General features: G+C 45.5%; 1 protein-coding gene across 2 annotated transcripts in view; it reads right to left on the bottom strand.

The window, feature by feature from the left end:
• Scamp1 (secretory carrier membrane protein 1) overlaps positions 1-27,223 on the bottom strand; it is a 93,705-nt gene that overhangs the window by 36,608 nt on the left and 29,874 nt on the right. For both annotated transcript variants that reach the window (XM_028871653.2, XM_028871652.2), the window contains exon 2: positions 21,650-21,727. Coding sequence is in view for 1 of the 2 variants with exons in the window: in XM_028871652.2 (XP_028727485.1) it covers positions 21,650-21,727 (78 nt within the window). In the remaining variant the exon portion in view is untranslated. The remainder of the gene's footprint in view (positions 1-21,649; positions 21,728-27,223) is intronic.

Here is a 27,223-nt window from a genome sequence, read left to right as displayed (position 1 = left end):
TTATAGATTGACTATTCTATAATATATTGAGCTTTCTACTCACTGGAAACCCCAAGGTCATTTCACACACAATAGATAACATACAAATTCTCTTCCTTCCAGGCATGAGAGATCTAGGGATTGTCTATGTCACATAAAAATTTACATCCTCCTAGGTGATAAGATCCTTTCGCTGAAGATGCTACCAACATGATCACAGGACATAACAAATCAAGCTGGAACTGGGCTGGAAGCTTCCTCGCGGCTAGCTAGCTCTCACAGTGCTGGTAAGTGCCACTCTGGGGGAGAAAAGTCATCTATGGTCTTACGGCTATGGACTCTGTGTGCTGACTTCCAGGAAAGAATCTGCACAAGCCTGGCCCCATCACCACCCTGCCATGGAAGGGGAGAGCTCATGGGGCTCAACCACTCCCAGTAGCTGGTGGGAGGGAGAGACGCGTTCATCAGTGATACAGCCACAGGCAAGGCACACCCGCTCCTGTGCACAATCAATGCTCATGTCCTATAAACAACCCTGATGAAACTCACTGGCCATGCACAAAAGATGTAACAGTAAAAAGAGGGCTATTCGGAAAAGGATGGAGATGATCAGGGCTGGGAGGAACATAAAAAAGGGTATTGAGGTAATGAGTGAAATGCATCATGTACACATGTTGAAAATGTTATCATTAAATCCACTGGTATGAATAGTCAATATATAGAAATTAAACATTTAAAACTGTATGCTCTCCTTCCCCATGTACTTCTATAGTTTAATCTCTAATCCCAAAAGCAGCCCCATGCTTTTTCATGCTCAGGGTCTATGGAATGTTCTTTTGTCATTCATCATATGTTCTGGCTTCAGAAACCTTAGACACTTAGAAAATGTAGAGTCTAGGCCTCACCAGAGATGACCTAGGGATTGAAAGAGAAGGAATGTGCATTTCTAACTCCCAACATGTTGAACAACCTCCTTAGTGATCCTTACACAAGCCAACTTGGATCTCCCGAGGCAGCGTCCATAAGCCTATGGTATGCCTCCCAGCTGCCCCAAGGGATTCTGGACCTTTTTAGATCTCCCTCTTTCACAGGCAGCAGCTGACTGAAGCTATGCTTACATGGATTCCCTTGGTACTGAGAACAAGGCCATATATACACACTACCTAAGAACCAGGACAGAGAGACAGAATTGTCACAATCAAAGGTGACACTCAAGGTTGTCCTGTGGCCTTCATGTGCATTTAAGAAAAACAATCACAGGACTCCCTTCTACATGCTTTTGTTCTACCTTCCATCAAGGGAAGAGAGATGATTCTGGAATACACTAGAGAATTCTAGAACACCTGACTGGTGTCTACTCTGCTGACCTTTAACCCGGGGTGGGAGCTCCTGCTCCTACTCCAGCCATTCTGCCCCATCTGGAGAGATACTCAGGAACACGTGTAAAGTTCATAGCGCAGAGGAACAACTATAAAATAGAGAGCCTCAGTAGCTTACCACCAGGTGACTGGAAGCCAATTAACGGCAGTTCCTGTGACCAAGTATATCATGCCTGCCTGTCAAGAAAATATTATTATGAAGGAAACCAAAAAGCCAAAGTCAATTGGAAGAAACATCATACCACACCATCCAATGGTGTTAGATCCATCAGGACAAGAATTTAAAGAACTAGGATTGATATTCTGAGGTCATGAGGGGTAAAGTAGATGACACAGGAGAACAGGTGCCCATGTAAGCACAGACGGAACTCCTAAGAGCTAAAAGGAATGCTTGGGTCCAATCCAGGAGAGCAGAAATGAAGAATGCCCATGATGGGTTTATTGGTATGCTAGATAGAAGCTGAGGATTGAGAAACCTAAAAGAAGAGAGGGAGAGGAAAGGGGAGGAGGAAGAGGAAGAGGGGGAAGAGGAAGAAGGAGAGAGGGAGAAAGAGAGAGAGGGAGAGGAGAAAGGGAGCGGATGTGCAAAAACTGCAGCCCAGCCACACACTGAACTATGCAATGAATGCACCAGAGGGAAAATGGTCAAAGGGAACAGGTATCTGAAAGAAAAAAGGAACGACCGAGAATGTCTTCAAGTTAATGTCAGACATCAAACCAGAGATCCAGGGAGCACACACAATACTGAGAAAAATAATAACACTCTACATATACACAGACAAACTATTTTCAAACTACAGAAAATCAGAAAGAAAAACAACCTGAAGGCCAGAGAAAGGACAAAAACCCAACTTCCCCGAGAGTAACAAAGATAAATGTATCTTGAAGGCAGGTGGTGCCTCAGCAGTTAAGAGCACTGGCTACTCTTACAGAGGACCCGAGTTTGGTTCCCAGCACCCACATGGTGGCTCACAACCATCTCTGACTCCAGTTCCAGAGGATCTGATGCATTCTATGGACACCTGCAATATCAGCATGCATGTGGTACACAAACACATACATTTTTAAAAATAATATTTATATCTGACTTCTCAGAGACCAGACAAAAAAGAGTGTCATCAAAAATAATAAAATGAGGAGAAAATAAAGTCATGAGCCTAGACTCCTGTATCCTGTGACACTATTCCTCAAAGCTGAAGAATATAAGGACTTCTCACACATACCAAGGTGCTTGTAGATGTGTCTCAGGAAAAAAGGGAAATAATGTGGGTCAGAATCTATGATCTACTGAGAGGAAGAAGATCTGAGGGCAAAGCCAAAACTTCTTTTTTACCTCATCAACTGACAGAAAACAGCTGGTTTAAAATGCCAACATCAGCATCTCTGAGTATGGGGTCATATGTATACACCTCATGCATGCCTATGTGTTTATATACTCTGAGTATGGGGTCATATGTATACACCTCCTGAATGTCTATGTGTTTATATACTCTGAGTATGGGGTCATATGTATACACCTCCTGAATGTCTATGTGTTTATATACTCTGAGTATGGGGTCATATGTATACACCTCCTGAATGTCTATGTGTTTATATACTCTGAGTATGGGGTCATATGTATACACCTCCTGAATGTCTATGTGTTTATATACTCTGAGTATGGGGTCATATGTATACACCTCCTGAATGTCTGTTTATATACACAAATACATTAGTGAGATGAATCACAGAAATAATACACAGACCAAAGGGGGAACTATTGATCCTGTTATTATAAGGTATTTCCACTGCCCATGAAGAGAAAGTTATTTTGTGTGCATTTGGATTTAAGTGGTTTTGCAAACTCTAAGAAGTTAAAAACAAGAAACATAACTGATTTGTTAAGAAAGAAGAGACTGGGTACCACAGAGGCAGGAGGGTAGCTTGTCCAGGCAGCTGAGCAGAAGCAAGTCCCTATGACAGGCTCTATTTCTTCCATGCAAGTTCTTCTACATAGACACACTAGAAATATGTCTGCATAACACACACACACACACACACACACACACACACACACACACACACACACACACACACCATTACTGGCAACACGAACCCTTTCCCCAGGCTCACTGATACTTAGTTCAGGAAGCAGCATCTTCAAGAGCTGTCAGCATACCCGGGAGGTGAGGAAGGATTCCTACACACAGGACGGATTGCAGAATAGCCCAAGGTTCATCAGGAAGCTATCCTTTTACAACTAAGCTCAAAATCGGCAAAAGAAAGCAAGGAACCCCAGAACAGAAGTAAACACAATAGAAAAACTGCAGATTCATATGGAAACTATAGATGTAATTAATTAAGCTATGGAAATACGCAGTTTGTCATCTTTAGGTGGCCTAACAACAGAGATGACTCAAAATTTAAAAAATAAAAGGAAATTACCAGATGCCAGAAAAATTAAGAGACTCATAGGACATTCCTATAAACAACTCTACTCCACCGACATTGGCTAGCATAGAGGAAAGGGACAAACTCCTAGATCCACAGAACACACAAGACTGCGGCAGCAAGAAATAGAAAGCTTCAAAAGACGATGATAAAGATGGAGAAATCATCCAGAACTTTCCAGCAAGGAGCAGCACAGGGCGAAGAATCCCACACCTGAGTCCACCAAGCACTCAAGAGTTACAGGCTTTCTCTTCCTTGGTGGTTGGTTTGTTTTGAGACAAAGTCTCTCTATTTCCCAGGCCGGCCTTACACTCCTGACCCTGTGCCTCCCCCAGAGTGGGCCACCGGCCCAGACTGCCAGTATTCCTTGACGTTTCCGAAATTGAGCTACAGGGAATATTTACACACATTTTATGAAGCTAATTGGTACTTTGACACCCAAGACACCTTAAGCCGGCTTGCTCCCCAGGCTTGCTCAGCCGGCTTTCTTACACAGCCCAGGACCAGCTGCTGCCCAGGGTGGTCTCACCACAGTAGGCCCAACCCCCCACATCACTCACTAATTAAGAAAATGCCCCACAGACTTGCTTACAGGCCAGTGTTATACAGGCGTTTTTCTCAATTGTGTTCTCTCTTTGCAGATAACTCCAGCTTGTGTCAAGGACAAGCTCATTCCATTTTTGTAAAGAACCAGAACTCAGTGCCCAGCACATGCTTAGCTGCTGACAATCACCTTAACTGCAGCTCCAGAGAAGCAGATGCTTCTTCTCTTCCCAGAGCACTGCACTCACATGTAAACACACACACACACACACACACACACACACACACACCATACACCCCCACCACACCACACACATACCACAGATACACAAACATGCACATACACAACACACATACAACATACCACACACATACACACAAACACACACACCATACACACACCATACACCCCCACCACACCACACACATACCACATATACACACATAAACATGCACATACACAACACACATACACACACACACACACACACGCACACACACACCATACACCCCCACCACACCACACACATACCACATATACACACATAAACATGCACATACACAACACACATACAACATACCACACACAACACACACACCGTACACACACCATACACCCCCACCACACCACACACATACCACATATACACACATAAACATGCACATACACAACACACATACAACATACCACACACAACACACACAACACACAACACACAACATACCACAGACATCACACAAACCACACAACACACACTCACATAAAGCACCACACATATACTACACACACCACTCACACAAATCACCACACACATAGACAACACACACACAAAACCACACAGACAACACACAACACAAAACACATATACACAACCATTCACATAATACCACACACACAAGACACACAGACAACACACATAACACACCACGTACACAGACAACACATACCATATACAGCCCACACATACACCCTATACCCCACATATTCCCACACATACCACACACGAAACACACACAAAACACACACCACATACACACAAGTCCTCACACAATACAACACACAAACTACACAACACAACACATAGACAGCACTCAGACAACACACACACAAATATCTTAAAAAAAAAAAAAAAAAAAAAAAAAAAAAACTAAAGAGAACCAAACTACAGGCCAAGTTCTCTAAGGAGAATTTATGCAAAACCCTCAACAAGACATCAACAAGACACTAGCAAAGTTCAACAACATATTTTTCAAAATTACACCTCATGACCAAATGGGATTTATCCTTGACCCATTAAGGCTGATTCACTACATAAAATAGCCAACATGACACATTGTGTCAACAGAACAGGAACCCACGTGACCATCTCAGTTGACACAGAAAACAAAAACTGTTGACAAACTCTACCATACTTTTTAGCAAAACCTCTCCATAGTTCATGCTGAAGGAAACTCCTTCACCATACACAAGACTGTTTGCAAAATCTCCACAGCATCCGTGGGGAAAGTACAGGGCAAGGGGGCCTAACTCCTGCTGCTTCTATTCAGCTTAGCACTAGAAGAACAATAAGAGCCATTAGACACAAGGGCGGGGAGGGGAGGCGGCGGGGGGGGGGGGGGCCTGACTATGGATCCAAATAAAAAATGTAAAATTACCCTTTATACAGACAGCAAGATCTGTATGCTGAAGCCACTATAAAACAACTAGAGCCAGAAGATGAACACAGTGCGGGTGTGGGTACAGTACCAACAGAGCCAGTAGCATCAACCTAACTGGAAAAGAAACCAAGACCATGATTCCATTTAGGATAGCATTAAGAAAATAAAATATCTAGGAATAAACTGAATTAGAAAGGTGAAGGTATGGCTTTGTGGAAACTATTCAGTTTACTTGCAGTTGTGGCAGAGGACAGGGGTGCTTGGAGGAGATGATGGGACACAAACCCGCTTCCTGTCACCTCTCAGCTGTGTGGTTTTGTTCCACTCCAAGGCCCCAGCATGATATACTGCCTTGCCAAGGCCCAAAGCAGCAGGCCAACCAACTACAGCTGGACCCTCCAAGCTATGAGCCAAAAGAAAGCTTTTCTCAGTATACAGTGATCATCTTGGATATGTGTTATAATGACAAAAAACTAATGCTACAAAACAATGATGAAAAAAATGGAAGAAAACACAATTGAAAAGATGAGCCCACACTCAAGGTTCATAATGATATTGTTAAAGTGTCCATCCTACCCAAAGCAGTACACAGTCCAATGTAAGCCCTATAAAATTCACTGACATTCTTCATAGAAGTGGAGAAAAACCCTGATGCTCACATACAACAGCATTAATGGATTTTAAAAAAAAATGGCAGTTTGCAATTATTTAGCTCTAAAAAAACCAACACAATCTTGCCACTTCCCATATTAATAAGCCCACATGACATTATGCTAAATGAAATAAGCCAGACACAGGAAGAAAACTACTGCATGATCTCATTTACATATAAAATGTAAAGAGAAAGTTCACAGGGAGTACAAAGTGGTGATTACAGAAGACGGGGAGACTAGGGTAGCAAGGGGGGAGATGCAGGCCAGAGAACCCCAAGAAGTCAATTCACAAGGCACACAGTCTACTGTCGTGATGTACAGCATGAAGACCATAGGTAAAAACAAGCTGCATGTGGAATGCATGCTGAGTAGGTTTTAGCTGCTTTGCTACAAAAAAAGAAGAGTAATTATATGAACAGATGGTTAATTTGCTTTACTATTTCACTATCCATATATATTTCATTAAATCATTTTGTAAACTTTAAATATATACATTAAAAATTATACAGTTACTGCATGGTCTAGCAATCACATCCCTTAGTGTTTACCTAAATGAGCTGAAAACTTTATGCTCATGGTAAAATCTACACAGATATTTATAGCACCTTTATTCATCACAGCAGGGCCTTGGAAGTAAGCACTCTTTCTTCAGCAGGTGATGGATCCACACACAGGGTAGACCCAGAATAAAACAGTATGCAGTGTCAAAAAGAAACAAATCATCAAACTATGAAGACATGGAGGATCCTTAAACTCACACCTGGTGAAGAAGCCGATCTGAGGAGGCTGCGTAATGCACAGTCCCAGCGGTGTGGTGACCGGTGGGACAGGCAAAACTACACAAAGGTAAACCAAGAAAAGCGAAAACTGAAACACCAGTGGTTGCTGCTGAGGCCGGAACTGGGAGGAGCAAGGACGGGGCGGGTCAGGGCAGTGAAGCTCCGCTGTGGTTACAATGACGGCCAGGTCAGGACAGTTACTCAAACCATGGCATGTACATACCCAACCAGAGCTACATGTCAGGACAGGCTCAGTCACTGTGACCAACTGTGTCAATCTAGGGGTAGTGGATCAGTAGACCATGTCTGTGTGGACAGGAGTCGGTGGGAATCTTGGCCCCTTCCTCTGTGAACCTAACACTGTCCTACAAAAACAAATGGCTGGTTCTACTTGAGACTCATGCTAAGAGACGGTGCCCACAGGCCTGACACTGCCTGGAGGGCCAGGAACAGAGACTGGACAGCCCAGAGACCTGAATAGAAGCAAACACAAGCGGGAAAAAGTCAATGAAATTGACTAAATATAATGACTAACTAATTCCTATTGATACTTTGCTATATTCATAGACAGAAGCCTGGCATAATCATCAGCAGAGAGGCTTCACCCAGCAACTGATGGGAACAGATGCCAAACATTAGGTGTAGCTCAGGGAATCCTGCAGAAGAGCGGGGGAAGGATTGTAGAACAGAATCAACTAACCTGGTCTCATAGAGACTGAATCGCCAGAGAACCTGCATGGGACTGACCTAGGCCCTCTGCATATATGTTATGATTGTTAGCTTGGTCCTCCTGTGGGACTCCTAACAGTGGGAGCAGGGGCTATCTCTGACCCTGCTACCTGCTTTCAGGACCCTTTCCTCCTATTGGGTGCTTTGTCCATTCTTAATATGAGGGGATGTGCCCATTTTTATTGCAACTTGATATACCATGTTTGGTTGATATCCCTGGGATGCATGCCCTTTTCTGAAGGGAAACAGAGGAGGAAGAGATCTGTGGGGAAGGAGAGAGGTGAGGGTGAGGGGCTGGGAGGGGAGAAGGGAGGGTAAACTGCTGTGGGATGTCCTGTATACTGTGAATATATGTTGCTATGATTGATTGATAAATAAAACACTGATTGGCCAGTAGACAGGCAGTAACAATAGTGTAGGCGGGACAAGGAGAGAAGAGAATACTGGGTAGAAGAGGGCTGAGTGAGGAGACACTGCCAGCTGCTGCGATGAGTAGCAAGATGTAAGTTACTAGTAAGCCACGAGCCATGTGGCAAGGTATGGATTTATAGAAATGGGTTAATTTAAGATATAAGAACAGATAGCAAGAAGCCTGCCACGGCCATACAGTTTGTAAGTAATATATGTCTCTATGTGTTTACTTGGGGGACGATAGTAGGAGAGATTTGTCCCAACTGCCGGCACCAGGACACAGGAAAACTTCAGCTACAGTAAACCATGATGGGGATGTAACATTTGAGAGAAGAATAAATAACTAAAAGTTAAGAAAACAAGAAGCGAAGCAGGGTTGGCGAGATGCTCAACAGTGCAGAGGACAGCGGTTCAGCTCCCAGCACTCATGTGCCTGAAAATCCAGCTCCAGGGACCTGACACCCTCTCTCCTGGCCTCCATAGGCACGCATGTGTGTGCATCACACACACACACACACACACACACACACACACACACACACACAAATAAATAAAAATTTTTTTTTTTTAAAAAAAGTAAAGCTAGTGAGTTCCTGAGCAGGAGACTGATGGGATCAACTCCTTTTTTTGTTTTGTTTTGTTTTTTGAGACAGAGTTCTCTGTGTAGCTTTGGAGCCTGTCCTGGAACTCACTTTTTCTCAAGGGATCACTCTGGGTACTGAGTTGAAAACAGACTGAAAAGCAACAGAAATAGATGGTGAGCAAAGGTTTCTATCAAAGTGAGGGAAATGGGGAGACAGTTTCTAACTGCTCCCTTGAATGTAGCCTCAAGACAATATAGAATGTAATGAGAGGAAAGAACACGGAGTGATGGAAAACCAGAAAGTGAATAGTAGGACTGACATCCTGGAGGTCCTAGAGGCCTGTGCCAGCAAGAGAGTGACTGAAAGACAGGAGACAGTAGTCATAGACACATGAGCTCCAGTCACAGAGAAGCAATCCTAGAGCTAAGGTGCAGTCTGGTAGAACCCCAGTCCTGCCGAAGAGTCCATAGGCCCCTGGTGTCTACCTATTTGGTATAAATACATTCTTGTAAGGGGCTAGTTTCCCAGCAACACTGCCACTGTCTGCATGGGACCGTCCATCACAACCAGTCCTGTGGACTGCTGACATTCCCTCACAGAAGGGAATGAGAAGGTCATTAGGTCTGCCCTATAGTCCAGCCATTCCCCCCAGTTACCTGTGTGCAGTTCTGCTCTAACTGCATGTGGCAGTGGAGTCTTGGGGAGGTGGTAGGGTATACAGGCTGGGAAGACGGAGGAAGAGGGCTATGGGAAGCTATCATCCGTGCTGGCTCAAGACTTACCAGTGCAACTGCTTTGGGGCCACTCAGGCTCCTCCTGTCCATCATCCCTCACCTACGCTCTGTAAGAAAGCCCACTGTCTCTCCTAGGTGACTGGTGATGGACTTGTACTTTGGTTCCTCACTAGGACCTTAGGAGGGGGTAAATGTTCACATCTCCCTTAGGGAAGGAATATTAGCAACAGTTGGTTTATAACTTTCTCAGGCCCATGACTGTAAAAGTTCACATAACCTCCTGCATATATAACATGTCATTTGGGGTGCTTTGAATTTATGTTTCCAGGCCATAGTCATTTATTATTTGGCTTAGAATAAACCATATTTTATATGCCATTAAAAACAATCCTATTATGAGTTGGGTGTATTGGCTCACACCTTTAACCACAGCACTCAGAAGGTAGAGGCAGACAAGATCTCTCAGTTCGAGGCCAGCATGGTCCACATAGTGATGTTCCAGTAGAGCCAGAGCTACTGAGACCCTGTCTTGGAAAAAACAAAAACAACAAAACTTTCACGGAGCTCGGCTATCACTCAATGGTAGAGTGCCTGCCTTGCCTGTGCAAGGCCTACGCTCAGTTCCTAGTACCAAATAAATGTACACACAAAAACTGTAAATGTACATGTTATGAACCAGCTAGTGAGTACCACATGAGGACAGAGCAAGAGATGCCACACAGGCACCAGGAGAGGGACCCTCATCAGATACTGACTCTGCCTGGATCTGCACCTTGGAATTTCCAGCCCCCAGAACTGTGAGCCATCAATTTCTGTTGTCTATAAATTATCTAGTATAAGGCATTTGCCAAACATGCCCAGAGGATAACACATTATCCTCACAGTGTGGTTGTTTCCATGGCACAAAAGAGAAAAGGCACTCGAAAGAGAATGAAGGCCTTGAAAACAGGCGGGAACTTCTGTAGCCCACACAGACATTTAAAGAACGACACAAGAATACCAGAGAGGCAGAACAAAGGCTATGCAAAGAACTGTGAGGATTAAACATCAGCAGAGGAGAAATACCCAAGAATCTTGTGTTTCTCCTTGAGACTGACACAATGACTTCAGCCTTGGGAGACTCAGGCAGCAGGTGTTGGGAGCAGGCAGGAATAGGTATCCTGGGGCTCCACTTTGACCCCCTGAGATGAACAGGTAGGAGGAAGGCAGTTTTAGTCCTAACATACTATCTTACTCCCAGAGTGGCCCTCAGACTCTAAAGTGAACCCTGATGATTCTCCAACACTGGTGTTCACATCTTTGAAGTAGAATCCTCCTCCCGAAAGCATTTGAGGGCCTTTAACAAGCTTCTAACCAATACAATACTAAAGCACAGTAATGGTGACAGATGCCACTCCTCTTGATTCCACAACAGTCTTTAAGAATTTATCTTAGCTGACTGGAGTAAGAGGCTCTGAAGATTGACAAAATGGTCATGTTGGGAGGTGCCCAGGTACCCCCTGGGAAATGCAAGTGACATGTGTGCCCAGAGGTAAGGCACCAATTAATTACCTGAAAATTCCTAAGACTCTCAGTCATATACCACTGAATATTATCTTAGCCAGTAACCTCAATTAACTTGACAGAGATTCTTCCTTAGCCAAACCCCTAGATAAAAATATAACATGGGGGCTGGAGAGATGGCTGACCAGTTCAGAGTACTTACTGCTCTTCAAGAGACCCAAATTTGGTTCCCAGTATCCACATAGCAATTCATAACTGCCTGAAACTCCAGCTCCAAAGGATGATGCCCTCTTCTGGCACCTGTGGGTACCTGCACTCATATGCTCATAGCCACACACATACATATAATTAATTATGTCTTTTAAAAAACAAAACATGGACAATACCTTCAACATAGCTTATTTAGATTGAGTAGAGTTAGTTCTATTGAGCCCAGATTTCTGATCCACAGTAATTCATGTATTGCTTCATGCCACTGAGTTGGTGCTATTTCATCAAACAATAGAAAGTCTGTGTGCATGACTGTGTGACCTGCTGAAAGGTGAGGATAACCTAGGGGACCCAGGCATTGTGATCACACAGTCTCTTGACTCCACTCAACAACAATGGAAGGCCAAGTGGGGGGTGGTCTCAGTAAGTTTTAAGCTTTGGTTTGTGGGGAGACAGCTTTGGCTAAAGCAAATGACACTAGAATAAAAATTAGACTAGAATAAAAATCAAGACTAGAAGAAGTAACTTGGAACATGCTGGACTTCCTTCTCCATTTTTTCTATAACCTGAACAATGATAAATAAGACAGACTAAGTTCAAGTCTGCCGGGCCCACATGTCATGCCTCTAAGTATAGAATATATAACCACTTCTAAGTAGGTGAGCCAATCTGACCTCTAAGAAAATAATAACGTAACTGTGTACAAAGTAGTCTGAAGTCAGACTTGTGGTGATATTGTGTTCCCCAAAATATTGTGCACCCTAATAAACTTATCTGAGAACAGAACAGCCACTAGATATAGAGGCCAGAAAATGGTGGCACACTCACCTTTAATCCTAGCCGTCTGAAAGCAGAGATCCATCCAGATCTCTGTAAGTTCAAAGCCACACTGGAAACAGCCAAGAATGGTGACTCATGCCTTTAATCCCAGGAAGTAATGGCAGAAAGCAGAAAGGTATATAAGGCGTGAAAACCAGGAACTAGCCTGGTTAAGATTTTAGGCTTCTGAGCAGCACAGTTCAGCTAAGATCCATTTGGATGAGGACTCAGAGGCTTCCAGTCTGAGGAAACAGAATCAGCTGAGGAATCGGCAAGGTGAGGAAGCTTTGGCTTGTTCTGCTTCTCTGATCTTCCACCTTTAACCCAATACCTGGCTCTGGGTTTGATTTTATTAATAAGGACCTTTTAAGATTCGTGCTACACAGACTAGAGACTTTGCATCCCTGGAAGGCTACTGGGCCACTTTGTAAGTTTCTGAACTAAGACAATTTGATTTCAGTTGAAAGAACAGACAGGTAAAGCTCTCCAGGAAGTGAGTGACAGGATGTGGCCATGGATTAGATATAGGAAAAGAGGCTATTTGAGCCCAAGAACGTTTGTACTTCTAACCACTAGGACACAGGTGAAGAGAAGCACCAGGGTCATGAAATGAGACGAGAAACAAAGCCTGGGTCTAGAAAGGTGTGAGCTCCCGGGATGCCCGAACAGGGAGATGCAGAGAGACAGCAAATGCACAGCAAGGACAGATGGGTGTTAAGACGGAGAAAGGGCTTTCTCAGGGTTAGAAACCAAACCTGCTCTGTGCAATCGTACAGTCAGTCCTGCAGCTAAAAGCTTTCCCCTGCTCTTCAGAAGAGACGGACAGAAGCTAGCTAACGCAACCTTTTCCTCCTTGCTTCCTTGTAAGACATGAAGAAAAGGCAAAGGGGTTCAGATGCTTGTCCAAAGTTCCAGCTAATTAGTTCTCAGAGCTGGGCTAAAATGCAGTCTTCAGGAACTCCAACTGCATGGCCTGTGTAGTGGACATTAGAGGCAGTTCTTTCTTAGATAAGCCAATCATTCATGTCCTGTGTGGTTAGAGATGACCGCCTGGCAGGGTCCCTGAATACTACCACGACTTGCAATCTCCTTCTCACGATTCTTCTTTCTGAAGGTACAGATCTGTGAGAAAAACTGCACATGGTACAAGGACCAAACTAGAAGGAGCCAGACCAGCCCTCCATGAGGAATGGAAATATAACAGCAAGTGTCTCCAAGGATTTCTACCACAGCCATGGACACCAATCGCCAATGGCTACCATGAGTGCAAATCACTCTCCTAATCATGACCATTCCCTAGTTAGAGGGAAGCATTCCTGCTGCAACATCAGTTCTCAAGGATCAACTCGCTGCTCTAAGTGAACCTACCATACACAACATAATCTCCATAAGAAAATGCACCTTGTACCCAAGCAACATAGATGATTTCATAACTCAAGGTGACCATATTTATAGCACATTTCAGCTCAGACTAGGCCTTTTTCAAGTGCTCAGTTCAATATGTGAATTATAAAGTATTCACCTTTTCATTTTGTAGTCTTTAACTTCCTTAAAGTTTTCTTCTTTTGAGATTATAATTACATCATCCCCTCCCTCCCTACCCTCCAAACCCCCCTTGTACTTCTCCTGGATTTCTTTCAAATTCATGGCCAAAGTGCTGGCTAGTGACAACTTAGAGACTAAAGTCAAAGAAGAGGGAGTCTTAAGACAATGACTCCAGAAGGAGGTAGTGGCGCACGCCTTTAATTCCAGTACTCAGGAAGCAGAAATAGGCAGACCTCTGGGAGTTCAAGGCCATCCTGGTCTACAGAGCAAGTTTCAGGGCAGCCAAAGAGAAACCTTATCTTGAAAAATGAATAAGCAAACAAACAAATGAGACTCCTTAAGATCAGGCTGTAGGCAAGCCTGTAGGGCACTATTTTAATTAGTGATTGATGTGGGAGGGCCCAGACCACTGTGGATGGTGCAATTCCTAGGCTGGTGGTCCTGGGTTCTATAATAAAGCAGGCTGAGCAAGCCATGAGGAGCAAGCCAGGAAGCAGCACTCCTCCACAGCCTCTGCGTCAGCTCCTGCCTCCAGGTTCCTGCTCTGACTTCCTTCAGTGATGAACAGCAATGCTGAAGTGTAAGCCTATAAATTCCTCCCCAAGTTGCTATGGTCATGGTGTGTCATCACAGCAATAGTAACCCTGACTGGGCAGCTTCTTCTTTCACTGTTGTTACACGCATATGTGTATGTATACATACATCTCCATTCCTAAGTACAACCTGCTCAGTCTCTGTAACGGCACGTGTTTGTTAGGTTTTCAGGGTTGGCTGATGTCTGACACTGGATAGCCAGTCGGGATGCTCTTCCCTGCAGACTCTCTCCCACTCTGAGCATCTATCTGAGTTGCCTGTAGATCTTTGTGTAGGGTTGAGGCCTCCTGGCTTCTCACTACCCACTTAGGCTTGTCTACTGCTGCTGTCCTTGTTTGGACAGTCATGTCAATGAGACTTTGTAGGTGGAGCTTCTGACATTCCTAGGGGACACAGTCTCACAGCAAACTCCCTGATCCTCTGGCTCTGACAATCTTTCGACCCCCTGTTCTGAATGTTCCCTGAGCCTTAGGTATGGGAGTTATTTTGTAGATGTATCCATTGGAACTGGGTTCCACAGAACAGGGCCTCACTGTGTATCCCTGGCTGGTCTGAACGCCCTACACGGACAGACTAGCCTTGAACTCACACAGATCCACCTGCCTCTGCCTTCTGAGTGTTAATACTAAAGGCATGCACCATCATGCCCTACTTAAAATCTTTAAGAATTTTTTATGTGTATGAGTAGTGGCGGGGGGCGGGGGGGTGCACCATGAGCCCTGTGCAGTGTTTAAATCTTAGCAAGGTATACACTCAACCACCCTGCTGTAGAATCTGCCTACTAGACTTTGAATAACTCAATATCTAGAAGGTTCCATTTCACAAATACCTTTCTAAAACAAATGTGAATACAACCAATCAACTAAAACACTGTTTGGACTCAAGACAAACACATCATTTAATTAATTAGTCAAGGGTATTTAAATATTTATACAATCACTTTAAAAAGCTGTAATTTTATGGGGCTGGGGAGAGCTCAGTGGTTAAGGGCACTTGATGCTCTTGCAAAGGACCTAGGCTTGGTTTCCTGATCCCATAGAGCAGTGTTTAAGGTGGAAATTTGAGCCGTTGGGCGCCATTTAGTGCTGGAGAGCTTCTCTCCAGGTTTCACCAATCCCCGCAGTCCCACAATCCACATATAAAATAATCACTCAGACAGTTATATTACTTATAAACTGTATGGCCGTGGCAGGCTTCTTGCTAACTGTTCTTATATCTTAAATTAACCCATTTCTATAAATCTATACCTTGTCACATGGCTGGTGGCTTACCGGCGTCTTTACATGTTGCTTGTCCTGGCGGTGGCTGCAGTCTCTCTCTTCCTTCTTCCTGTTTCCCCAATTCTCCTCTCTCTTTGTCCCGCCTATACTTCCTGCCTGGTCACTGGCCATCAGTGTTTTATTTATATAGAGTGATATCCACAGCAGAGCAGCTCACGACTCTCAATACACTCCAGTTCCAGGGACTCCGAGACCTCTTCTGCCCTCTACCACACTGCATGTACACGGTACAAGACATGCGTGCAAGCAAAACACCCATACACATAAAACAAATCTAAAATCATAAAAATAAAAATGCTGCACAAGCTGCCCCGGTTCTTTGATAACAATGATGATCCTGGTTCTAAGGCAGTGTTCCTGCTCAGAAAATCCAGAATCACTTAATTTTAAACAGACTCTCATTATAGCCACCACCCTACTTACAGACACCCAGTTTCAAATAGCCTTTCTGGGACTGTAGAGTCTCAACACCCAGGACCATAACTTACAATTTTATGTTTCATTTGTCCTGTACATATCTTCTTTGTATGTATGTGGAATTTTTAAAAATCCCATTTGGGTGACAAATTTTCCAAAGGCGAGGACTTCCAATCCTTAGTCATCTGTCTCCAAAGAGAATAGAGTGTGTGCTGGATAGTTTTATGTCAACTTGACACTAGCTAAAGTCACCTGAGAGGAGGGAGCTGAAATTGAGAAAATGCCTCCATAACATCGGGGTACAGGCAAGCCTAAGGGCATTTTCTTAATTAGTGATCAATGGGGGAGGGCCCAACCTACTGTGGGTGTTGCCATCCCTGGGCTGGTGGTCCTGGGTTCTATAAGAAAGCAGGCTGAGCAAGCCATAAGGAGCAAGCCAGTAAGCAGCACCCTCCATGGCTTCTGCATCAGCTCCTGCCTCCAGGATCCTGCCCTGTTTGAGTTCTGGTCCTGACTTCATCCAGTGATGAACAGTGATGCGGAAGTGTAAGCCAAATAAACCTTTCCTCCCTGACTTGCCTTTTGGGTCATGATGTTTCATCACAGCAATAGTAATTCTAACTAAGAGAGGGTGAACAGCAAAAACTTTACAAAAAACAGATGAGTTTCTGCCACTTCCAAACTAGAAGGCCTGTGTTTCAGATTAAAAAAAAAAAAAAAAAAAAAAAAAAACTTTAAATACCTATTTGGAACATCGCTATGAGAATTTTACATAAAGCAGATAACATGAGATTCACAACACAAAGCAGACACATGAAAGAGAATACTACCAATTAGAACAATCTAGGGCTGGCAAGATGACTCTGTAGGAAAAGGTGCTTTCTGCTAAGCCTGAAGACCCAACTTTGATAAGTAGGATCTGACTCTGACAAGCTGTCCTCTGACTGTCAAGCCCACACCAAAGTACACACACAATAAAATGTAATAAAAGTTTATAAATAAGCTAAAGCCACTTCTTTGGGAAGGGTGAACATGTCAACTAATAAAGTTGTTCAAACAGAAAGTTTGTTATCATTCTACATCAACAAATGTGAAAGACCTCGGCAGCCATCTCCCTGCTCAGAAGTTACAGCAGAAGCACAGAGTGACCACAGCAGTTTGCTCTCATTCATCAGACTAGACTACTGCACACTCGAAGCCCTGTGACAAGGTAAATTACAGTGTCATAAGAAACCACCGGCCTTTTCCATCATCCAAACAATTATGTCCATGCCAATAAGCCTAACCCTGGACACAGATACCACCACTGAAGCAAAGGCTGATAAGAAAAGGCTTGAAATAAGATGGAATTATTTTGTTTCTTTTCTTTTTAAGACAGGGTTTCTTTGTGTAGCCTTGCCTGTCCTAGAAATAGCTCTGTAGACCAAACTGGTCTCAAATTCACAGAGATCTGCCTGCCTCTGCCTCCCACATGCTGAGATTAAAGGTGTGTGCCCCAACACCACCCAGTAATAAAATGAAATTTTCATGCTCTTTTGTGGAGCTGAAAATATAACCCAGTATCTCCCATACTGTGAAGAAACAGTGCCACTAAGCTAAACACCCAGCTCCCAATGTTCATTTTATTTGCATCTTTTACTGATCCACTATGTGAGGCATCCCCCTACATCTATTTAACCCATTCTCCAACTGTCTGGACAACCATTGAGTGCTCTACAAATCAGTTCAATTCTGGTACTGCCGCACCTTCCCCAGCAGGTGGATTTCAAAGGTTAAGAGTTCAATAGATGTCTGTCCCCACTTCAGATACTATTCCTCTAAGTTCCAAGCTACAGAGTGTACTTTTGATTTTGACTACCTAGTTATAAATGGGGGATTTTCCATGATTTCCCCTTCCTTGGATTTCATAATTTTCTGGAAGGAAAAAAATCACAGAACACACACACACACACACACACACACACACACACACGTATATATTAGTTATTAATACTAGTTTGTTATAAAGGATACAATTAAGGACCAACCAATGGAAGAACTGCATAGTTAGACTATGGAGAAGTGGCCCAAATTCCCATGTTCTTTCTGGACCCACCACCCTTCAGGCACCTTGATGGGTGGACTCATTGCATAGGCATGATGGGGTACACCAGTGGCCACTGCAGTGATTAACTTAACCCAGTTCCTCTCTGCTCTAATTTGCTTCTCTGTTGCCACAATGAAGCACTGACCAGAAAGCAAGCTGGGGAGAAAAGGGTTATTTACTTACTGCTGGTGCACCATCACAGGAAGCTAGGGCAGCAACCCATGGGAGCTCACAGAGGTTTCCTAGTGAGATCTGAGCTTGCTTTACCCATCAGGGTTGCATAAGGAGATGGAGTTAGTTTCCTTATGAATATAAGTTTCTAAAATAGTTCTATAGTTTCCTTTTGAATATAAGTTTGTGAGAAGTAAAAATAATTATATGTTGAATGTGAGTTTGTGAAAAGTGTAATAAGTTTAAATGTTTAATGTAAGTTTGTAAAAAGTGTAAATATATATAGTGATAATAGTTCAGTTAAGAGATCTCTTCTAGATGTTTGCTAAGGTTTATAAAGTAGTCCTATAGAATGTAAGTTTGTAAGAAGTATAAATACATATAGTAAATAGTCATGCTAGTTGTAACTATGTACAGTAATAGTCATACTAGAATTATGTTGATATTAATGAAACAGAGTTTGGTAAAGCTAAGGGAATCTTTAAGTTTGATGCAGTTTATTTGATGCAGTTTGCATCAAGAGTTTATTGATTTAAAAAGGGCTTGGCATACCTAAGTCTGTTATAAATATCTTAAGAGCCATTCAAAAAAGAACAGTCCATCTTGGTCATCCTTTACTCCTCTACTGGGGGGTGTGGCAGCCTAGGGATCGCTGGGTTGTTCAAACTACTTGCAAGCTCCTGAGTCAGAGTTGAGTTAAGCTCTCTACCCCCTCCTGCCAGAGGCTGGTGGTCAGAGATGGGCAACTTTCTTCTTGATAGCTTCCAACCTAAGCCAGAGTTTGATGGAAAGTATATCTCCATGACGGGTAAGGAAGATCAATCAAGGAGGACAACATAAGACAGACTCAGTCTATCTCAGGGGCCTAAGGTGCTCTTTTAAAAATTAAGAGGAGGTAACCTGTGGGAGCCCACAGAGTTTTCCTAATAAGATCGGAGCTTGCTTTACCCAGGATGGCTGCATAAGGGGGTGGACTGACCATGTGTGTGGTTACCAGGTGTTTGGAAGGGTCTGAACTTGGCTGTGCTAGGGGGAGGTCTTTTGCTCCACCCCTTGGCATTCCTTTAAAAAGCCCTTTAGTAGAGACAGAAGGGGCTGGTGGATTAGGATCCAGGCCTTCCCGAGGCAATCCTGTGTTTCTATCTGTCTCTCTCCCCCCTCTATATTTCTATCTAAATCTCTTATCCCTCACTCCTCAAGATTACCCTGGGGAAAAAAGGAGCCCCCCACAAGAACCTGGAGCAGAAACTGAAGTAGTGACCTCAGAGGAAGGCTGTTTACTGCCTTGCTTCTAAGTTCACATTTCATTTGTTTGTTTTGAGACATGGTATCTCTATGTAGCCTTGGCTGGCCTTAAATTCACAAAGAACATTTGCTTCTGCCTTTCCAGTACTGGATTGAAGGCATGCAGCACCAGGCTCCACTACCCTTTCTTAGACAGCCCAGGTCCAACTGACTAGAAATGGTGGCACCTACAGTGGGCTAGCCCTACTGCATCAGTTAGCAATAAGGAAAGTGCCCCATAGTCGTGCCACAGGCCAATGTGACAGAGGCAATTCCTCAACTGAGGTTCCCTCTTCTCAGGGGACTCTAAGCTTATGTCAAGTTTACAGCTGAACCTAACTATGACACCTTCTGACCCTCTCCTGGAAGGCAAGCTTAAATGTCTACCATCTAGCCATGCTTAGATGCTCTGGTGACAACTGCCCATCCTGAAGTATATGGGGGCCAAAGCCACCAGTCACCTCATTAGCACATATCAGACTCTCATCTGTCTAGAAATTCCACACGTTTTAGGATCTATATGCCCAGGACTGGGGACAAGGACCAAATACATTTTCCTTTTTAATCACAACTTTGTACAAAGCTCTCCTCAAACTAGCAGGCCAATAAAAGAGACACTGAAGAAACTCCCAAGCAAAACCTACATCTTCACTATGAAAAATATCCACCAGGAAGAGGTGATCACCAGTTAAGGGTCATTACAGGGTGGTGAAAATCCACATGCATAACTCAAGTATTCATGGGGTAACTAAAACATTTCCAGAGTCACAAACATCTACAACTAGGGACCTGGTGAGTACAATGTCTAAGATACTAACACAAATTCAGGAGATAACATTATTTTATGGAGAGAGATACTTCAATAGTTTTAAAATCTGGGTCAAAATTATCAAAAAGACTTTAATAAAAAGCCCTAACTATAACTGGTTATGACCTTAATGGACAGCAGAAGACAGTCCTTTATACTTTCTTAATGTGCATGCAGAGTAGAAGAACACCGTTCAGTGGAAATTTTCTCATAACCCTAAGCAACACTAAATTTTGAGAGGAAAAATATTCTTTCCTAGAGCAAGTAGATTTCCTGAAGGAAACTGCTACAGAAGGCGAGTCCTGCGCAAAACACTCAAATGACTCAAATGACAAGCAACTTACTTACAATATTACAGTAAGTTCCAGACACAATCCCCATCACAAGAAAGTGTCTCCCAGGGCTGGAGAGATGGCTCTGTGGTTAAGAGCACTGACTGCTGGGTTCAATTCCAAGCACTCATATGACAGCTCACAATTATCTGTAACTCCAGTTTCAGGGGACCCGAAACTTCCCATGGCAAAACACTAATGCACATAAAATTTTTAAAAAGGCGGTGGTGCACGCCTTTAATCCCAGCACTCAGGAAGCAGAGGCAGGCGGATCTCTGTGAGTTTGGGGCTAGCCTGGTCTACAAAGCGAGTTCCAAGAAAGGCGCAAAAAAAAAAAAAAAAAAAAAAAAAAAAAAAAAGCATCTCCCCACATTACCACAAAGACAATACAACATCAACATCAAGAGGCACACTCCTACTTCCCAATATTTCAAGTACTGTAGGGAGGCTTATAGAACACAGGTTAGCACTTTACTGAATGGAAGAGGAAACCTGAGGAATTTCTCTAGAACCGTCATGGTAATTTTGGGTTACCACCAATGTCCTTTGCATAAAAGAAAAATAATCCTAACTTGCTGAATTCTAAATAACATATTCATTCACACAGCTTGTTTTACATTCACTTACCCCATCAGCTGAAAAGAAACATAATTAAAATATAATTCCCTATTTAATTTCCATTTAAACATTTAAAAGAAGTGCAAGGAAAAATACTCTTACCGTTCGAGAATCTGAGAAAGGGTTATATTCATCAAGGCCTGGTGGCACATTTCTGGTCACCTGTGTAACGGATGGGTCCTAGAATAAAATTTGAAAATATATATATATATATATGTTATCTATTAAGACACAATTTTGATATTTACATGATATTTGCTTTATCTCAACCTTTGGTCACTCAGCACAACAGTGCAAACTTACAGTACTGTCAAATGTATTCCACATTTCAACAAAGGTAATGTTTAAACCCACAGCCCTCACACCCTCAAAGAAAAACAAATACAACTTGGGTTTGACGCAAGACAGCTGCTAGTCTGTCAATACCGACTGAAGCAGGTCCCTCTTACTGCCTAAGTCGCTCAGATTAAACCCACCATCTTTAAGACCCAGCCAAGGGAGTGCATACCTCTTACCTCATGACACAGGGTATCACGCTGTACTCCAGGCTGGCTTTGAACTCTGAGTGCTGGTCATTACATTCATAAGCCACCATACCTAGCTTCATGGTCTCCTTTTTATTTTTGTAATGTTTTATTATTTTGAGAGTAATTATCCACATCACTCCCATCCTCTCCCTCCAAACCCTCCCATGTTCTACCTCCCAAACACACGGTCTCTTCTTTATTATTATCACACATGTATGTGTACATGTTTATGTTTTTGTGTGTGTATGTGTGTGTGTATACACACAGGTATGTATATATACATATACATACACACACAGGTATATATAGAGAGATATATACACACACATATACATAACCTACTGAGTCCATGTGCTCGTGTGTGTGTGTGTGTGTGTGTGTGTGTATGTGTGTGTGTGTGTGTGTCCAAGGCTGACCACCTGAGATCAGACAGCCTCTGTGGGAGCTCACCCCTGAAGGAAACTGACCCTCCCTCTCCATGGTCACTGACCGCCTATGGCTCTTTTTCTAGGAGTTGGACGGTTCCCTTTTTAAAACAGCACCTTCAACAGTTGGGGACCCGCCACCAGCTCCCAAATAAATAAACACAGAAACTTATTAGTACTTATGAATGCCTGGCCAGCCTTAACTTGGTTTATTTATAGCCAGATTTTCCTAACTGAAATGATCCTGTCTTTCCTTTGCCTGGGCTTTTATCTTTCTCTATTCTGTATACCTTTCTTCCTTCTCCATGACTTACTGTATAGCTGGTGGCTGGTCCCTAGAGTCCTCCTCTCCTCCTCTTTCTTGCTCCTCGATCTTCTCCTCCCAGATTTCTCCTCCTATTTATACTATCTGTCTGCCAGCCCCACCTATCCTTTCTCCTGCCTTGCTATTGGCCGTTCAGCTCTTTATTAGACCAATCAGATGTTTTAGACAGGCACAGTAAGACAGCTTCACAGAGTTAAACAAATGCAACATAAAAGAATGCAGCACATCTTTGCATCATTAAACAAATGTTCCAGAGCATAAACAAATGTAACACATCTTAAATATTCCACAACATCTATGAGTTCAAGACCAGCCTGGTCTACATAGTGAATTCCAGGATAGTGGGGTTAAATAATGGGACCCTGTCTCAAACGACAACAACAATAAACATCAGGGTCTTTTGGTCAGCCAGGTGTGGTGGCACATGACTATAATTCAAAACTCAGGAAACCAAGACAGGAAAAATTCAGAGTTCAATGCTAGCCTGGTCTAAACAGGGACAGCCTGTAAGAAAAAGAAGGGAAAAGGAAAGCAGAAATGAGGAAGGGGAAGGGAAGGCAGGGGCTAGGGAAGGAAGAATGGGGGAGGGGAAGAGAGGGGTAGGGAAGGAAGAATGGGGGAGGGGAAGGGAGGGGTAGGGAAGGAAGAATGGGGGAGGGGAAGGGAGGGACTAGGGAAGGAAGAATGGGGGAGGGGAAGGGAGGGGTAGAGAAGGAAGAATGGGGGAGGGAAAGGGAGGGATTAGGGAAGGAAGAATGGGGGAGGGAAAGGGAGGGATTAGGGAAGGAAGAATGGGGAGGGGAAGGGAGGGGTAGGAAAGGAAGAATGGGGGAGGGGAAGGGAGGGACTAGGGAAGGAAGAATGGGGGAGGGGAAGGGAGGGGTAGGGAAGGAAGAATGGGGGAGGGGAAGGGAGGGGGAGGGAAGGAAGAATGGGGGAGGGGAAGGGAGGGGTAGGGAAGGAAGAATGGGGGAGGGGAAGGAAGAGGTAGGGAAGGAAGAGGTAGGGAAGGAAGAATGGGGGAGGGGAGGGGAGGGGAAGGGAAGGAAGAATGGGGGAGGGGAAGGGAGGAGTAGGGAAGGAAGAATGGGGGAGGGAAAGGGAGGGGTAGGGAAGGAAGAATGGGGGAGGGGAATAAATCAAAGAAAAAGATGAGGGAGAAAAGAAAAGAGAGGGGAAGGAAGGGGAGGAAAGGGAAACAGAATGGGAAGGAGGGAGGAAGATGAGGAAAAAGGGGAAGGGGGAAAGGTGAAGAGGAAGGAAAAGAAAAAGGAGGGAAGTGGGAAGGAGAAGAGAGGGGAAGAGCAAGGAGGGGAAGGAAGATGGAGGGATGGGCAGAAGAGCGGCAAGAGTGCCACAGGGTCTCAGCTTCCCAAGGAGCACCTAGTATGACACCTGAGGACACCGGCTGTCATCTAGGGGAGAAGCAGGATGTGGGAGAGGAGAGAAAAGGAGCTGGTGAGAGGCCATACCTTCAGCAAAGTCCTCCAGCATCTCAGTCTCGGAATCAAATGCCAGTGAGGTACGTGGTGCTTTGTCTCCACACCAGGATTGCTCTCAAGCCACTGTTACTGCATATTGTTACTGTTTCCCTCCCAACAGCAGCAGGGGATGTGAACGTTTCCCAGCAAGGAGAGTCCTCATCAGGAAGGGCTCACATAAAACAAACTAAAATGGGGGAAAATAAGAACTAGAGGACACAGCCACCCCCCAAAATACACAAAACCCAACACACACACACACACACACACACACACACACACACACACACACGAAGGAAGGAAAGAAGGAAGGAAGGAAGGAAGGAAGGAAGGAAGGAAGGAAGGAAGGAAGGAAGGAAGGAAGGAAGGAAGGAAGGCACTGCAACATTTCCACAACTCCATACTGAAACCAAAGATAATGAGACAGACGAAATGCCAGAAAAGGAGCTCAGGGTCTTATTTTTAAAAAGATCAAGGACTACATAGGGGACTCATGTAAGTAGATAAAAAAAAATTAAGGTCTGAATAAGAAAGTAAGGTAGATTTAAAAAGGAGGGGCATTAATTCAAAAATGAGGAAAAATCAGCAAGGAAACAGATTCTTAAAAAGAACCGAGTTAAAAATGCTGGGAATAAGAGTCCAACAGGCAAACAGAAAACATGGCAGGAAGCATCATCAACAAACAAAGACAGAAGAAGAAATGTCATCAGTGCAGAGGGACAGGCTTAAGGCAATGACACACTCAGATATACACAAAGAAAAAACGTGAGCATGGACAAGGCCCCAAGGACTCTGAGGACAGTCAAGAAGCCAGGCCCGAGCAGAAGGACTAAGATAAATCTGAAGGTCACTCATTCCACAAAACCATTCCAAGACTTTCCCAGATGGAGAGGAGGAAATGGGTCCCAAACACAGGGGACATTAGACTCCAAACAGACACCTCCAGAGAATGCCCAGCCATCCCACAGTCGACGTTTTGAAAACACAAAGCAGAGAATCAATACTACAGACAAAAAAGGGTCTAAGGTGCAGCTCAGGGGGAGGGCACTGCCCGCTCTGCACAGCTCAGAGGGGGGGGACTGCCCGCTCTGCACAGCTCAGAGGGGGGGCACTGCCCGCTCTGCACAGCTCAGAGGGAGGAGGGCACTGCCTGCTCTGCACAGCTCAGAGGGAGGAGGGCACTGCCTGCTCTGCACAGCTCAGGGGGAGGAGGGCACTGCCTGCTCTGCACAGCTCAGAGAGGGGGGGCACTGCCTGCTCTGCACAGCTCAGAGGGGGGGGCACTGCCCGCTCTGCACAGCTCGGGGGGGGGCACTGCCTGCTCTGCACAGCTCAGAGGGAGGGCACTGCCTGCTCTGCACAGCTCAGAGGGAGGAGGGCACTGCCTGCTCTGCACAGCTCAGAGGGAGGGGCACTGCCTGCTCTGCACAGCTCAGAGGGGGGGGGCACTGCCTGCTCTGCACAGCTCAGAGGGGGGGGGCACTGCCTGCTCTGCACAGCTCAGGGGGAGGAGGGCACTGCCTGCTCTGCACAGCTCAGAGGGGGGCACTGCCCGCTCTGCACAGCTCAGAGGGGGGGCACTGCCTGCTCTGCACATCTCAGAGGGAGGGCACTGCCCGCTCTGCACAGCTCAGAGGGGGGGCACTGCCTGCTCTGCACAGCTCAGGGGGAGGGCACTGCCCGCTCTGCACAGCTCAGAGGGAGGAGGGCACTGCCTGCTCTGCACAGCTCAGAGGGAGGAGGGCACTGCCCTCTGCACAGCTCAGGGGGGGGCACTGCCCGCTCTGCACAGCTCAGAGGGGGGGGGGCACTGCCCGCTCTGCACAGCTCAGAGGGAGGGCACTGCCTGCTCTGCACAGCTCAGGGGGGGGCACTGCCCGCTCTGCACAGCTCAGAGGGAGGAGGGCACTGCCTGCTCTGCACAGCTCAGAGGGAGGGCACTGCCCACTCTGCACAGCTCAGGGGAGGGGCACTGCCCGCTCTGCACAGCTCAGAGGGAGGAGGGCACTGCCTGCTCTGCACAGCTCAGAGGGAGGGCACTGCCTGCTCTGCACAGCTCAGAGGGAGGAGGGCACTGCCTGCTCTGCACAGCTCAGGGGGAGGAGGGCACTGCCTGCTCTGCACAGCTCAGGGGGAGGAGGGCACTGCCCGCTCTGCACAGCTCAGGGGGAGGAGGGCACTGCCCGCTCTGCACAGCTCAGGGGGAGGAGGGCACTGCCCGCTCTGCACAGCTCAGAGGGGGGGCACTGCCCGCTCTGCACAGCTCAGAGGGAGGGCACTGCCCGCTCTGCACAGCTCAGAGGGAGGAGGGCACTGCCCGCTCTGCACAGCTCAGGGGGAGGAGGGCACTGCCTGCTCTGCACAGCTCAGAGGGGCGGCACTGCCCGCTCTGCACAGCTCAGGGGGAGGAGGGCACTGCCCGCTCTGCACAGCTCAGAGGGAGGAGGGCACTGCCCGCTCTGCACAGCTCAGAGGGGGGGGGCACTGCCCGCTCTGCACAGCTCAGAGGGAGGGCACTGCCTGCTCTGCACAGCTCAGGGAGGGGGCACTGCCCGCTCTGCACAGCTCAGAGGGAGGAGGGCACTGCCTGCTCTGCACAGCTCAGAGGGAGGGCACTGCCCACTCTGCACAGCTCAGGGGGAGGGGCACTGCCCGCTCTGCACAGCTCAGAGGGAGGAGGGCACTGCCTGCTCTGCACAGCTCAGAGGGAGGGCACTGCCTGCTCTGCACAGCTCAGAGGGAGGAGGGCACTGCCTGCTCTGCACAGCTCAGGGGGAGGAGGGCACTGCCTGCTCTGCACAGCTCAGGGGGAGGAGGGCACTGCCCGCTCTGCACAGCTCAGGGGGAGGAGGGCACTGCCCGCTCTGCACAGCTCAGGGGGAGGAGGGCACTGCCCGCTCTGCACAGCTCAGAGGGGG

Source organism: Peromyscus leucopus, chromosome 11, assembly GCF_004664715.2.
Source record: "Peromyscus leucopus breed LL Stock chromosome 11, UCI_PerLeu_2.1, whole genome shotgun sequence".
Lineage (NCBI taxonomy): Eukaryota > Metazoa > Chordata > Mammalia > Rodentia > Cricetidae > Peromyscus > Peromyscus leucopus.
This window is presented reverse-complemented; position numbering and strand designations above follow the sequence as displayed.